Source organism: Gymnogyps californianus, chromosome 3, assembly GCF_018139145.2.
Source record: "Gymnogyps californianus isolate 813 chromosome 3, ASM1813914v2, whole genome shotgun sequence".
Taxonomy (NCBI): domain Eukaryota; kingdom Metazoa; phylum Chordata; class Aves; order Accipitriformes; family Cathartidae; genus Gymnogyps; species Gymnogyps californianus.
In genome coordinates, this window is record NC_059473.1 from 126,146,134 (window position 1) to 126,162,783 (window position 16,650).

Below are 16,650 nucleotides of genomic sequence, written 5' to 3' on the forward strand. Positions count from 1 at the left end.
GGCTGGCCACCATTTGGCACTGCAGATCGATCCTTCTTCAGCTTTCCCACCATTTCAGGTGTCGCGATACCTCCACCTTGCCGAGCATCCATGCAGCCCCGCCTCGGGAGACGTTCCGGCCGCCCAGGGAACTTTTTAAAGCCGGCCGCGATGCGGAGGTGGTCGCTCCGAAATGCATCAAAGAGCTGCAGGGGGAGTTGCGGAGGCGACGTGATAAACGGGGGCGCGAAGCAAAGGGTCCCGGTGGAAGGTGAGATTTAACAAAACACGAAAGCAAAGAGATGGGCGAGGAGAAAGCGGCTTTCCCCGTGCCGAGCTGAAGCCCTCGGAGATGTCCCCATGGGATAGAGAGGGAGCAGGAGATGCCGGTGGGACCGCGGGAGCGGGATGCGGGTGTTGGGAACAGGCGGCGAATGTGCGCAGGCACTGAAACCAGAGACTGAATATCAATCAAACGTGCTCGGAGTATTATCATAAAAACCAGTCGGACCGGTAGCAAAGCATGTTTGAAACGTGGATCCCAGCATGTGGTCGCGCTAAAGGGTCGGCGGCTTTGTCCTGCTGCGCGGGAGCAGCACTGAGCTGGCAACAACGCCTAAAGAAAATGACTTTTTTAAAAAGATCCTTCTATTTCCACTTATTTTGTTTCAGTCTTTTGTTATCAAGGATTTCATGGAGATTTTAATTTCTTTAGGATTTGTGCATGGCCGGATGCTCTTCGCCCTTCAAACCGGTGAAGAAATCGCAATGAGGGCAGGAGTCGGGAGGGCTGAGGGGCAAAGCTGGACCCAAGACAGCAAACAGGGTGTTCAGGTGCATCAGGAACGTGATAGCGACTAAAATCCGCTGCCCTTAATCTCAGCCCGGGGAGGAACGGGGGCCTGGGCTGCCCTCTGCCTCCGGCTCTGGCCGTATCCCCTCTCCCGGCTGCTCTTTCTGATTTCATGCTCATCCCATCTTCCTCATCTGCAGGTCATTAAAACCATCTTTAAACTTTTGCTTTCCGCGCATCCCGCGGGGCTAAGCGCACTCCGGGCGACTCCGATCTCCTCCCCAACCCCTCGTCCCTACATTAACCCTTTGGGACCTGCTAATGAAGCGCAGAAGCAGGGAGATAATGATGTGAGCTCCGATTCCTCATCCCTGATGGTTTTAGCTTGAGCGAGAAATCCCCCCGTGTCCTGGTTTCGGCTGGGACAGAGTTAACTCTCTTCTTAGTCGCTGGTACAGTGCTGGGTTTTGGATGTAGTGTCAGAATACTGTTGATAACACCCTGATGGTTTAGTTGTTGCTAAGTAGCGCTTATCTTAAGCCAAGGACTTTTCAGTTTCCCGTGCTCTGCCAGCAAGCAGGTGTGCAAGGAGCTGGGAGGGAGCACGGCCGGGGCAGCTGACCTGAACTAGCCCAGGGGATATTCCATACCATGGAACGTCATGCCCAGTGTATAAACTGGGGGGAGTTGGCTGGGAGGGGCGGATTGTGGCTCTGGCATCGGTCAGCGGGTGGTGAGCAATTGCATTGTGCATCACTGGGGTTTTTTCTTTTTTTTCCCCTCTTTTTTTGTTATATTCCTTTTCATTACTATTATTATTATTATTATATTTCATTATTATTATTGTTAGTATTATATTTTACTTTAGTTATTAAACTGTTCTTATCTCAACCCATGAGTTCTGCCTTCTTTCCTGATTCTCCTCCCCATCCCATCAGGAGCAGGGCGGGATGGGGAGTGAGGGAGCGGCTGCGTGGTGCTTGGCTGCTGGCTGGGGTTAAACCACGACACCCCGGCTGCCTCAAGAGATTCCGAGGGGAATCATTTCTTCAGCTGCTTGACTTCGGAGCCGGCACGTTCACGAGCCAGAACAGCGACAGTTCAAGTTGAGGGAAGACAGAGGAGAAGGGATGTTGTCCCTTCTGCCCTCCCTGCCGTGGTGTAGGTCCTTACGGCAGGACGGGCCGCTGCCTTTTAAGCGTCCCCAGCCAGCTCCGTGAGTCCCCAGCGCTCGGTAGCCACAGCCCTGCCTTGTTTTTTTTTTTCCCCAGAAGGAGTTTTCCGTAGCCGACTGCCACCGCTCCGAGGGGCTCTTCGGGTGCTGCAGTTGCAGCCGGGGAGGCTGACGTTTCGGGACGGAGCCGCTCTGCCGAGGATGCTGTGCAGGGGTGCGTGCATGCAGGGGCCGCTTTCACACCTCCACGTGGCCCTGCAGGACCTGTGTCTTAACCAGCAGCTCCTAAAGTTTCATCCCTGAACTGAGTTATTTATCTTAACAAGACCCAAAACAGCACCGTGTGCTGAAACAGCACCATCTGTGGTTATTAAAAGTAGTTATTTTATCACCAGCCATGCGAGACTCGGAGCGTACAGCTTCCCAAACTGAAATAACCACGTATCCGCCTGAACGCCAGACAGCTACTTAAAAAAACAATAAGTCATCCTGTTCTCTGGTTTGATTCGGCAATAAAAAAACCCAGCGCAAACCCCCAAACACCCCTAGTACTGCTGCTCCCAAACCCGGCCGCCGTTCGTCAGCTCGCTCCTCTCTTTGCTCGCGAAATGCCGGTGGTTTGAGTGGTCTGTTGCTCATAAAAGGGTGGAACAAACCAGAGCCCGAAGTCTGCGGAGAGCTTTGTGTTTGCTGGAAGGGCGCCCGGTGTCCACGAGTACAGCTGTGAGGGAAAGATTAAGCCTAGAAAGCCTTTCTTCAAATGCAGAGCGCCGCTAGCCAGAGTAAAATCTAATATTGAAATCTTAGCGGCCTCCGAGCTGGGTTTTTAAAGGGGGGAGGTGTAGTTACGCACATCGGAGAGGGTTTGAAAGCCCGTTGAACGAAGAGACTAGGATTTTTCCATCGTTTTATTAAAAACTTTTAAAGGTCGAAAATGAAAATGTACACCTACTACAATATAATCAGTTTGTACACTCACAGGTAAAGTGCTAGAAATAAAACGTTACAAAAACCGACACTGGACTACTGTAAACGAGTCTACCGAGAGCCGAGTGCAAGTCAAGTCAGCTACGGTCAGGTACTACCCCATGCTAACAGCCACGTGCACCCTCTACGGACAGGTCTCACGAACACGAAAGCTTCTTCCTCTCTCATTCAGAAATGGACGAAATTACAATTTCGAACACGAGTGCGTCAATGGAAAGCGCTGGAAGAGGTGGCAGCGCCGTTACGTGCACCCAGTCCCCCAGCGCACGGACCCGACAGCCGTTGGCGGCAGGCAAAAACCCGCGGAAAACATCCCGCCTCGGGCGAAAATAAATCCCCATCCGGTTATAAACGAAGGGCGTCACTGGGATAGGAGTGAAATTTCACGTTCAGTTCGACGTTCTGCTGTTCAAGGTGAACCTCGGGATGTCTCCCCCGTGGGGGCTGATCCGCTCTGCACCCCGGTTTCATGGTACAGCCGGGGCTGCCCGCTCCCCACCACCGTCTTTTTTGGGGATCCTCAGCCCCCCCGGAGCTGGGCTGCGGGGTCGGCTCCCCTGGAAGGGTGGGCATCGCTCTCCCCGGGCCCTTCCCGAGGGGTTTTCCCTCCCCGCCTTGCTGGAACGCCTTGGCGGCGGTGTTGGATTTGGCTGCGGCTGGATTTCGGCCGGAGCCGCCCAGTGCAGCCCCGTGCTCGTCACCGACCCCAGGTACAGCTTACATCTAAAGCTTCCGTAGCAAAATTTAGGTCTAAGCACTAAGAAAAGGGAGAGCACTGGAGAGCGGACAAATAAATTTACAACTAAACGTGGCTTTTTGCTGCCGTTGGGATTTTTTACGCTTTAAAAAGACGAGCGCTACCGATCCAACGGGAGGGCGGCTGCGCGTGGTCCTGAGACAGCCTTTGCCGTGCAACACGACCGCTCTCCGATTCGCGATATTTCAATGAACGACGAGAGCTACAAAGGGATTAAGAAAGAAGGAGCATCACAAACGCGGGGGGATCTGTTGGCAGCGGCCATCGGGCCAACGTCTGTATTCACCAGCTGCAGCTGAGCGCTCGCCTGCCCCAGCCAGCTCCTGCTTTGCCTGGGCAGGACAGCAAAGGTCTCAGAGCAAAGCACGCTGTGCCGCCTTGCTCCCTGCCAAGGGAGCGATGCGTTCGCAATGGGATAAAACGGGAGATTCAGTTCCCCGGGAATACTGGGAATAAGAAGCCGTGGATTTTATGGGAAGCTTTGATACCGCGATCTTGCAAAGCAGTATTTTGGGGCTTCAGTCATCGTATGCGTAGGATGGAGATACGTTAACCTGCCGGTGGGACGAGCTGGAGAAACCAGGCTCTGTACAACGTCTCTGCCTGCTTCAGAGACGAGCGGGTCAGGCTTTTAGCGGCATGCATCTGCTGGAGAGGGACGGAGCGCTGCTGTCAAATCCCAGCTGAACCGTGTGTTCAGCTACAGGTACGTTAGGTCAAGCCCAAGCCCACAGCAACCCAAGCGTTTCAGCAACTGCAGAACTGCCGGCCTGGGCAGGGGTTTAAGCTCCGGCGGAATTTAAAGACTGGCACCGGTCCCAGAAACCAGGCGCCCGGGCTGGAGCTCTTACTGGTTAGCAGGGGGTGCCAGATAGAAAAGCACCCCAAAACCACACGCAGGTACCCCTGCCGGAGACGGCGGCTGGGCTGCTTTCAACCTCGGACACGCTTCAGAGCCCCCAAGCGCGATGTATTTGGGAGCTGAAGCCCTGTGAGCGCCCCGGCTGGGGAACTGCGTCAGGGCTGGGGCAATAATCTTACGCGTGAAACCTGAAACAGTCGCTGGTAACGGGCTTTGAAATCCCGGGAAGGAATGCTTTGCAGAAATCGAGAGCGGCATGCTAATTCAGGTGTTGAAGATAAAAGGGAGGGTTTGGGATTACCGGGGTAGGGGGGGCATAAAACCCAGCCGGAACTCGAGTTTTACATTTTAATCACCTCTCTGGGGTGATGGGAGTCTGTCCCTCGCGTACAGGACACATGAGCAAGGAACAGCTTAGCTATTCCCATCTGGAAACAATACAGGGACTAAACCTCACCAATTAACCAAATTTCAAGCAGGCTATATTTCAAACCTCCATCATCATCCCCCTCCCTGACTCTAAACAAGTCAAAGCATTGCTACAATTTAAAAAAAAAAAAAAAGGTACTGGAAATTGAGCCAAGAAGATCAACAGAAACACTTGAGCTTATTTAGTTCAGTTACAGGGTTTAGGAAAACTCAGCTCCCCAGCTCCTTTTGCAGATCCAGATTCCTAAAACTATCCTCCCTTTGAAGCAGCAAGTTATTCAGTGGAAGCTGAATTTGAAACTAAAGCAGGGTTCCACCTTGGTGGCTTACAGGGAATTGTCGTTTCGCCAGTTTAAGTCACTCAAAAGACTTTTCATGCCCATCTGCTTTGAAAGAGGTGCTGTAGCGTATCTGGACAGTTATCCCTGCGGACGTCCCCCGGGGCTGTCTGCCGAGCAAACGGCAAAGCCGAGAGTCTGCTCTGCCCCGGGGCGGTCGGCGCAGCAACCTCCCTCCCTGGATTGACACTAAAGAGAGCGCGGAGTTGTTGCAAAGCTTTGTTATTGCATGTTGGGTTTGGTTTGTGCTTCTCCTTTGGAGCAAAAGCCTGGTGGAAGCAAGAAAGACAATTTACGGTAAATATATTTCTAAGACACGGTGACTCCCAGGGCAACCTTTGATTTCAAAGAGCGCACGGTTACGTGCTTTGCTGTTGTGTCATCAGCTACAATTAAAATGAGTAATTGTAGCGCAGCTCGCTCTCTGCTGTTCGCGAAAGCCTCTGAAGTACGCACCACGGGTTGTTGCCCTGTTCCTGCCCTTGAGGTTGTGCCATCTAAGCGTGTACAAAGGCTTTTCAACATGCCTCAAACAGGTCAAAAAGGGAATTATGTAAGGACAATGAAAAAATAAGTATTCATTTCCCAGCAACGATCTGCAGTAATTACTGAGGTAGGTTTAAATGCAATCAGTGTTTCCTCACGCTGAATGAATCTTCAGAAGATCTCCTGCACCATCCAAGACAGGCCTTGGCTTTTGCCTGCGGTGTCAACCAAGACTTGCTGTACCCCAACAGATTATTTACACACAAAAAAGCCCAAACTGAGAGTTCTCCACTGCGAATCTGTAGTAGGGAATGAAAAGAAAATAACCTACAGTAGAGGTCGATGAGTAACGCAAGCTCCCCGGCTCGGAAGGAGCCAACAATTCCCGGTGGATACCCGTCTCCTCCTCCTCAAGACAGCGATGCAGCGGGGTTCTGGCTGCTGCATCCCGCTCCTTCCCCACCTGCGGGCAGCTCCTGCCTCGATTTCTCCCATCCATTTCTAAATTCTTGCTCCTTGTTTGCTCAGCGCAAAGAGAACCCTCCCAAAAAACAGCCGTGATAGCGGAAAGGAGGTGGGCCATCCCTGATTAAACCCCTCCTGTCCGTTTTGGCCTCAGCCTTCCTCCCCCAGGCTATGGGGTTTGTAAACAGGCTTTGTTCTGTGTGTAAGGAAAAGGCTGTACATTCCAGTTTGGGCGACAAAATTCAGCTTTTCTATTATTATTATTCTTTAAATAGATCAGGAACAGGCAATCTCAGCTTTTGTACATTAATCTAAAAAATAAGTGGCTGAATATTATCTAGATAACTGGTTTTAAAATTGATCTCTTCCTACATAAATTGTAAACAAGTAGAAAATTTAAATAGTCTTTTGTAAAAAAAGCAAGGACAATAATACAAGTTATACAAAAATCACCCTTCCCTGCCTCTCTCTTCCCCCCACCCTCCCACTCCGTCCCAACAACTGAGCCTGAACAGCTCTGCTAAGAGCTGGTGATCATCAGCGGAGTTTCCTTTCCGTCTCCAAAACGCTCCTTCCTGTGTTGCATTTCCAGTGTAATCATTACAAATGCCTGCCGATTCGCACAGATGTCCTTTATACAGCATTTAATATGCGTCCCCTCCCCCTGCGCTTGATGAAAACACGTATCAGTTCGTTATCTAATCAGAGAGGTGCGCGGAGGAATTCCTTCAATAGTCAAGAGTTCCCTTAAGCCTTGCAAGAAAAAATCTCAGCGTGACCCTGCCAGCGAGTTTTCAAGGGTAACACCTACCGACGTGCGGAGCCGTCAGAGGGAGGGGGAGATTTTTTTCAACAAAGAGTAAGAAATTCAGCAATGGTGTCTGATGAGTAACAGTTATCGAATAAATAATTACCTACAGATGGGTTCAAATGAGGCAACCAGCTTTTTACTCAATAATTCAAGATTGCTGAACACTCTAGCTCTGACGCAAGTACAAGAACGCTGGCTTCAACACGAAGAAGCCAGTTTCGGCTTCCTGATGCACAAAATCAGCACCCGATGAGAGGCATGATAATACTGAGCATTATCACATCACCGAGGAAGGGACCGCGAGCCGTGCAACCACATCAACTACTCCTTTGCGATAAAAGCGGCTCAGGCGCTGGTGCCATCCTCTTCGATAACGCGGTTCATGCTGGTCCCGTGCGTGATGTGTGTCATTGGGTTGCTGCTGAGATCCCTGATGCTGCTGTGACGTGACTGTTCATTAAGCCGATGAGAACTGCTATGCCTGGAATGATCAGTCAGTCGTGACATGCTGCCGTGAGGTAGTCTTTCTTCTACGCCTCTGTAGCTGCAGGGAGTGTACCTAATTTATAAAAATAGAGGACAATTACTACTACTGTTACCGCCGCAGTCATGAAAGAATGTAAATAAATCGCGGTGCATGTGCACGCACACACACACAAACCCTCTGCTTTTGTGAAAAAAGTTGTTCTCTGTTTGGCTCAGTCATTTAGCTTATCCAGCCCCAGGCAAATTGTTTCAACTCCTTATGCAGCTTGGTTCTTACTACAGCGCTATGTATAGTATTGATAATTAGTTGAGTAAAATGCTTGATGATAAATTATGTTACAAACCTTAACTACACCTCAAGTTAGAGTTGGTAACTTTTATTGTTTACTTCAGCAGGGCTAGGACTATTTACAGAAACAAAATCAATTTACACACAGACAAAAGCAGCCACAAAAATACTGAGCTGACTTTAGGACAGATCTGTTTTCCCACGCACTTAGATGATGTAACACAGATCACTGCCTTTGCAGGAAAACCAGCGCTGAACACGTTCATGCCGTGTAATTCGTGAAGACTAGCGCAGACTCTGAAAAGATCATGATATTTTTTCTCTTTCCAATCCAGACACTAACAGGGAGGGGAGATGCAATCAGAGAAAGTAAATATTAGCAGAACTTCCAGTTTTAGCAACGTGATGGCCAAACGTCCGGCTAGCAGAGGCTCGTCCAATTTTCTACAAGATTTTAAAGAGAAGAAACGTACCGGCCGTCACGCGATCGGTGCAGGCTGCCGTGGTAGCTGCTCACTTTGCTGTGGACGCTGCCTGCCTTGCTCCTTTGGTCGTCCATCATTGCCAGCTGGGTAGAGGAGGCGTGAGTCGAGGTGCCCTGGGTAGAAGTGCCTCTTGACTTTCGGATGATGGGGGTATTGGGATCTCTCAGAAGAGACTGAGCAAAGTCTGGCTCTTGCAGCACTTGACGACTCTCATTTACAACTCTGAACGAGACATGCAATTTGAATAGTTAACATTAATGACTGCAATATAAAAGTGATTGCAGTAACAGCACTGTAACTATTTTACCAACAGAACAGACAAATATTACAGCTTGGCAAATGAGACCATCTAGTTACATGATAATGTCCCTATTTGCCTAATTTTGAAGCACCTCTACATTTGGATATTTTAGCAAAGTTCGTATTCTCGAATCCTTCCTACTCCCTGTATCTGATCCTCTAGCCTAGACGTGGAATAATTGCAGTGTATGTGCTTATGGCCTTAGTTCGCGAATATTGTTACGAGAGAAATCCTTGGGACAGCGCTGTGACTCAGCAAGCTCAGGTTACCCAGGGAACTGTCTCTCCGGGAACACGGGAAGCCGCTTCCTCACTCAAAGGAGCATTTAAAATCTGGATTAAAACTGGCAGCAGGAGGAGAACACCGATGAACTACAACATATATAATAACGCATAAGCAACTGGCCTGTAGCCCTCAGATCAGTGGTGACAGTCTCACAGCTTCTCTGTTAGCTGAAATCCCTTGCTGGGAAGGGCTGGCAGAGGGGCACACACTTGGCCTTTCTACCGCAGCAGGATGAAAGGAGGTGCTATCACATCCTCTACATTCCTTGGGTTTTTTTTTTTTTAATCTCTTTTTTGTGGGGAGGCCTTTTCCTCCCCTCCCCTTCTCTACATTATTCTTTCATGTTCCGTTTCCTCTGCCTGGCTAGCTCCTCCTCTTAATTTTCTTGCTCACAGAGGATCACAGGCTACCTGAGGAGGGAGGTTTGTATCTGCTCTGCCTCTTACTGCTCAATGAACGGGGCCGGCAAAGGAATCTGGCTCCAGCCAGACGCTGCCGTGCGTGGGAGCTCCTCTGCTGCCTAGCTGCACCAGGAGAGAGGATGGCACTTCAGGAGCCACCCAGCTCTCCCTGAGATAGCCAGTCCTGTAAAACAGCTTCCTCTGCCTTCATTAACTCTATTCCTGTCCTCTACCCACCAAACTAGTATGTCACCTCTATGTAAATCCTATCTAAATATATGTACATGTATTAAAATCATATTAAGTTGTTGCTAACCCTGTGCATATCTTAGTAGGTTATCTTTCGAATAAAGAAAAATTGACTCCAACTTTACAGAAGGTAATTTTACTTTAACCTCAGCAGAAAGCCAGTTCTGCTAAGGACGGACAAGTCAAAGTCATGGAGTAGTCACTTAAAGGCTTGCTGTATTTGTGCATCTATTTTGAAACATCTACTTGAAAGACAATATTTATGATTATGAAAATAGCTATTCATAGCTATTACAAAATCATATAGTCTCTAAATTTATGCCATACCTTAGTCTAAATTAATTTCAACCTTATAGAAGCTGTAAGACCTTCTTACCGTCATTTTATCAAACTGTGCTTTGGCACTAACGCATAAGGGAAGACTAAAAGCAGAGACAATTGCTTTTAACTGCAACTGCAATCATGGTGAAAAGAACTTACATTTAATTTCAATTTAAAGATCTGATTCAGTTGACTAGATAAGCACGTTTATAAATAAAAACTTTCAATTCCACCTCTTAGTAAACGGCAGAGAAGTTGTAGTATTCAACTGAAACCTAATTCTTATTAAAAAATGTTTTGAAAACAGATGGAACAATGTAGATTTGATTCTGGGACCAAAGAACAATTACAGAAAAATAAGCGACAATTCTTCAGGGGTTTTTTGAGCTGTTGTTTGTCTCGTCCTTCCTTGCTCCATTTTGGACAGTGAGAGATTTCTAAGAAAACTGCCCCTATCTATTCCTGTCTTTGCCTCCATGAAAAACTAACCAAAATACTCTTCCAGGACTACAAGGGAAGAGGAGATTATTTGCCAGTACTCAACCAGTTTATCTATTAGATATCAATACGCACTCTTTTTTCCTGCGCCCGTGGAAAAAGCTAGCCCACTCAAAACAGGTCTTTTTGCTTCCAACCCAGAAGACAGAGGGTATCCCAACGACCAAAGCCATGAGATATTTCATGAGAAAGAGAATCAAATCTGGACGACTCATCTGAGTGACCTAGAGAGAAAAAAAGAGACAAGAAGATTATACAACTCATCATCGTTCATACTCCATTTATTAACAACTCATTTAAAATAACTGTCTCTGCCTTGAGCCAAAGTAAACATCAACAGGGTTCCTTTGTTTCGTGGCTCTAGCGAGCATGACCGAGTGTGTTGTACAGCCCACTGTTGAGTAAAACAAAAGATTCAACTGCTGTGAGGTCTTGGCCTTTATTTGTATTTCTGGTCTTTTGTCCGTGCCCTGAATAATTGTGAAATATTTTCTAGCCTACAAATTATAAAGACTCATTTCTTTGATGGAGTTAACCTATATAAAACCAGGTGCTACATTTGCTGTTGGGAAAAATCGCAGTGAAATGCTTCATGGGATGTTCAACGCTGATCCTTTATTCCTTAGCCTTCAGTGGAGGGTTAGACCTGTAGTTCCCCTCCCTCAGGAAGTCGAGGCATCGTCCAGGTACGACTGCCCGATTCTTACGACCCGGCAAAACCCCTACCTCTGCCCATTTCTTCAGGGGGATCAACTGAGTTTGAAAAAGCTCACAAGATCTATTTTTGCAAAGATTTTGATATACAAAGGCTTTGTTTGGAAAAGATGCAGAGAAGATACAAAGATATTATTTCCAGGAAGGTCTGTAAGGTAGTTTTAAAACAAATAGGCATCCAGGCACTCTCTTGAATCGATAACCCAGCTCAAAAACTGAACCTTCAAGGACAGAGAACTTCAAGTGCAAGCCTGAAAGATACCACCATCTTCTTACAAGAAGGCTGTAGAGGAAAGGAACTAACTTATTCTGGTGTAATTAAGTCCTCTGTAAGCATTTGTGTGACACTGTCACTTACGCTGTGACCATGGGAGGTACTCTAGATCTCAAACATCCACTGGCCATTAAATGACTTGGGGTATAGGAAGAGGTTCCCTGCTTTTCATCACAGCTGAGGGAGAGCTGGTCAGAAAACCTAAATGAGGGATCAGTCAAAAGACTCAATGCAGTCAGCAACCAGGGAAGACAATAAAACTGACCACAGCAAGGCTGAGTCTCAAGGAATGGGTCTGCAAAACACCTTGAAAATTTTTATTATAACAGGGGATGAGGACTATGAACAGAGATGGCACAATAAAGGAGAAGAGCGGGTAGTCCTGTAAGCAGAGAAAGAAAATGAAGCCAGCCAGGGACCAAGAGAGAACGCGAATGATAAGCAGATAACGTGAAAGGACGGGAGACGTGATGGCAAGAGCAGAAGGCAGACCAGAAGGGAGGGAAGGAGATCCTGTAGCTGGGGACTCCTTGGTAAGGACTGACAGGCCTTTAACCAGAGCAGATCCAGAGCAGAAGGATCTCTGCTCGAGAGGAGCACGGCTAAAAGCAGCGGACATGAGGCAGAAAAGGAACTTGACAGGCGAGGGGAAGACGTCAGTGATTGTCTCATATCATGACACATTGACAGTATAAGGTTCTCACCAGAATGGCTTTAGGATGTGTAATGCTAAGGCTGGGAAAGACATTTAAGCAAGTGGAAATTTGATTGATCTCCTGTTAAATTCTCCTGATCCCAACAGAAATAAAGCACGTACATAACAGGATAACAAAGGTCCACAGATGGCTCAAGGATTAGTAGGGCAGGAAGGTTTGGGGCTGTTTAATCATGGGGAGATGCTCATGAAATTAGGTCTCTTTCCAACAAGGAGTACCTGCAGCAACACCTTTGAGACTGATGGTGACGCAGCTGATAAAAACCGTTATACTTCAGAAAGCGATCTGGATATCTACCGGCCTGTTTAAAACAGAAGAAAATATCAAACAAGCTGTTTCAAGCCAGGGGAACATTGCTCTGTAAGGTAAGAGTGAGACTGGAGTACTTTGTCCAGTTCTGGGAATTCAGTTTGAATTCATCTTCCTGGAAAGCAGAGGGGTATAGGGAACGGCTAGTAGGATGACAGGGAGCAGACAGCCTATCTTGCAAGAAGTTTGTCTGGCCTACAAAGACTCAAAGGTGTGAAAAAAATAATTGCTATATAACATGAAATATCTAAACACTGAAATGTGGGAAAAAACCACCTAGGAGTATTTAAGCTAAGCGATAGGAAAGAAATATGGCTGCATCACCCATGAAGAAATGCCATCCTTACAGGAGCAAGATTTTGGAATAGCTTTCAAATAAGAATCGTGGGGACGGGCGTCTTTTAAGGTTGAGTGTTATCAGTTTACGAAAGATGTTGACAGTGACAGTCAGAGCTTGCCTCTGATCCTACGAGCCTATATTAATGTAGAAACATGTATACAATCTCCTAAAACAGCATCAAGAAACAGGATCTTTTTTTTCCCCAACTGAAAATCTGAATTCAATGTAGTCAGATTTGCCAGAAATAGGCTCATGCCCCATGATTTTCCAACCATATAATGCTGAGGGGCAGCACAGCTTCTACGTGGACCAGTGAAAATACAGCAGTCACTGTTTTAATACTTTGTATTATTACCCATTTTTTAACAGTATCACCATCGTAGATGGAAAATGAGAATTTAAGTGTCTTGCCCAAAATCACACAGCACAACTGTGGCAGGCTAGAACATGACAAGAATTCGGGACCATCGATATTGGTCTTCAGTAACGACATGCTCATCTTTCAGTTAAATGTAGAAACATAATAAGCATTATTATAAGATGTTTCTTAGAGTTCATCTTTGAATGAAGTGGGATCAAGGCTCTCCCCATGTCCGTTCTTTCCTCAGCACTGCTTCGTATGCTTTCCATCAAACTCTGCCCCAGGAAAAACACTGATGTTGAAGGGTCTTTGACAACACGATGGACCTTCCTATGCTTGCAACCATTTAACCACGCAAAATGAGTCTGAAGGCTTTCTAGGTGGTTTTGTAGTCAACCTGTGAGATTCCACTCAAGAAAAAAAAATATTAACAATTACCCAATAAAAAATTATGCAGCAAAATTAAGCTCTCAAAAATTAACCTTATTATCTCATTTCATAATGTGCAAATGTGGCATTAAGTGGAATAAATGGTGAAATTCATCGTTTCTTAATGAAGGTAATATTCAGGTAAATTTTTATATTTACATATAATGCTTGTCTGCTGGGCCATGTCTCCCCTGGCATAACTACTGGCCTGAAGGGGTTTTAATTTTGATTCTTGCATTAAGAATAAAACAACAGTTCTAGCACTAAAGCTCTCAGTTGCTCACTGTACTACAGGACATCTTTATTTTATTGACTGAGTCATATTGCTTTATGTTACAGCCAACAGAAATCAGGTGCTGTGATGTGTACTATCGCCCATACTGAGTATATTACAAATCCCTGTTGCACTAAGTAAATTATATTACTTCCATGCAGATATTATAGTAAATCACTTGATATCAAAACTTCTGGCTCAACATATTCATGCTGGGTGCTAGAAATAATTCCAAGCAAAATTAAAATAAATATACACAACAAATACTTTCAGGTGAAAGGAAGAACATCCTACTCTTTGGCAAAGCAAGTTATTAAACATCATTACACACATTTCTTGAAAATAAGCCTCTCCGCACAAAGCAAGCAATTCAAGTAGTAACACATATTAGACTCACTGATCATTAATACTAAAGCGACTGCACCTGTTTTAAACAACATATATCTGCGGATTATGAGACATTTATAATAACTAACACAGGAAAAATAAAACTCAGAATTACTATTCCATGCTTATAAAACTGAAAATACCAGGTGTTTAAACCCAAAGCCTCCAAGCCCATTTCCCAGAAGCATAGCGCTCATGTAACTCCGAGCCCAAAACGCTGCCATTTTCTTTCTTAGCACAGAGAACAAGTTGCACAGTTTTTAAAAGCAGTAAAACTACGCAAAAGCTCACTCGTGTTCACCCTCAAAACTTAAATCCAGGAGACTTTCACTTTTGCTATACTGCCCGGCTATTTAGGAAGAGTAAAAAATACAACTTACAACAGCAAAGTATTGCAGACTTCAACGTGGTTAGATATATTCACAATACATGAAATTATAATTTGACCTGGCATATCCAAACTTTACACACCACTTTACTCAAATGCAAAACATTTTCCAAAAGCATCTGCTAATGTGATCTGCTCAGCTACACAACCACAGCATTGACAGATCTAGAAATAAGGGTCCTTATTTATAGTAAATCCCCACTGACAGTGAGCATGTTGAAACTGTTTCAGTAGCACTTCTGCTATTTTAAAACCATTTTTTATACACCCTCAGCTTCCAAAGCTCAGCTTGTCTATTACTATTTATGCCTCCTGCTGAGAAAATCCAGGTAACTAGGACTACTGAGGCAAGCATGGATCAGCTGAAGCAGCAATGGCAGCAATTCCAGCACTACAAAATCACTTGTTCTTCCTTTTCTCGATGAATTCATTGTGCAGGACCCAAATTCTTCCAGAAGTATCCAACTCCAACACATGAAACCTCAATAATTTTCTGGGGGAGTACTTAGACAAAAAGCTACTGCTGTAACACTGTCCACACTTCTAAAATAATCAGCATCTTAATTTTTACAACTTCTCTCAGTTGAATGACTAAAAGAGGAGACACAACGCTTCATTAAATTGAAGACGTCTTTAAAACCATATGACATCTACGTGTGCAACCACCTTTGAAGACAACAGTGAAAACTGGAAAAGATCCCCAGTTTCTATTTATCTTCTTGGAGAGAGAAGATGATGCAGGGAATATATAATGCGGTCCTAGATGTTGTAGAAGACCATCCTCCCATGTCTGCAGAGATTATAATTTTCTCCTCTTCTCCAGCCCCGTTAGCTCAGCTTTGTTCGGTTCTTTGCAGAATGCCTTTTGCAAATTTGAGGCAAGAGAGAAGTCACCCAAATTTTGTGTATAACAGAAAGGAAGAAAAATGGGCGGACTGATTAATCGACAAATGAGACACTCAGGTCTCTGATGCCATCCATGCTTATGTAATAAGGTCACTTGATGCACTGTCCATCTGTGTTTTAAAAAATTCAGAATATAAACAAATATGTTTGAGTTTAAACAAATGCAAACTTCTTCAAGCACTAATTGGGTCTATATACCTCCTTACAAGTGAGGATACTGGGAAACATCTAAAGAAACAGCATGCATTTATTGTTCTTTCTAACAGAAATATTTCAACTTTGAGTGAAAAATGGTTGCAATTTTAGAAGTACTAAAATTGAAGTGTGGTGGAATATACAGTTTGGAAATTGATAGATGGCAAGAACATGAAAACAAGTTTTTCTTTTAAAATTGTATTCTCGGAGAAAATCTCTCTCCAGTAAGAAGTTTGGAATGACAATGTGGCAGTTCTTTTATGAGAACAACAAAATGGGCAAACTTACACCATTGATACTGTTTGCTACAAATATCAAAGAAACACCCCCCCCCCCCCGAAAGCTAAACTATGACGTAACTGAAAGGAGGAAAAGAAACTGAAATGCAGTTACTAAGAATTTAAAATGTGTTTTCATCTCTTATTTTTCTACAAAACCCTTCACAGCTGCTGACTTATGCTGAGCTCCATATAACTACACATAACAAATAATGTAATAACAAGCAGTAAAAATCACTAATGTGAACTCTATGTGCAGAGTTTCCTCTTCTTTTATAGAATTACAATGCAAGCAAAGCACTGCTAATAGTTATTATGTTGTAATTTACTCAGGAGGTAAGACTGTTAAATATCATAAAAAACACACTCTCAGTGGCACAAGAAAAGATGAGCCTAAGAAATACAGCCTATTATTGTTTGTGCTTCGATAAGTGCATGGTATGTAGCTTCTGAAGCTACAATTAAAGATATAAGAGTATTTTAGCAAGGTATGTTGAAGGCATTCTTCGTTACATTTTTGGGTTGCAACATGTCATTGATGTACTGCAATGATCTTCATATAGTAACACGCTACATCCCTCTACCCTTCCTGTAGAGATGTGGGACATCCTCATGCCCTCCCCTAATCATTTAAACACTGACAGGAGTTTTAGATATTCAGCTTGCAAACTAGGAATCTAAAG

At 45.2% G+C, this 16,650-nt stretch overlaps 1 protein-coding gene across 1 annotated transcript in view; it reads right to left on the bottom strand.

The window, feature by feature from the left end:
* Positions 1-7,211: 7,211 nt before the first annotated feature.
* The window catches only part of FZD3 (frizzled class receptor 3), a 60,695-nt gene continuing 51,256 nt past the window's right edge, over positions 7,212-16,650 (bottom strand). Inside the window, exons 5-7 of the mRNA XM_050893782.1 lie at positions 10,472-10,620; positions 8,330-8,563; positions 7,212-7,640 (exon numbers count right to left, since the gene is read on the bottom strand). Of these exons, the coding sequence (XP_050749739.1) occupies positions 7,427-7,640; positions 8,330-8,563; positions 10,472-10,620 (597 nt within the window). The 3' untranslated portion in view covers positions 7,212-7,426. The remainder of the gene's footprint in view (positions 7,641-8,329; positions 8,564-10,471; positions 10,621-16,650) is intronic.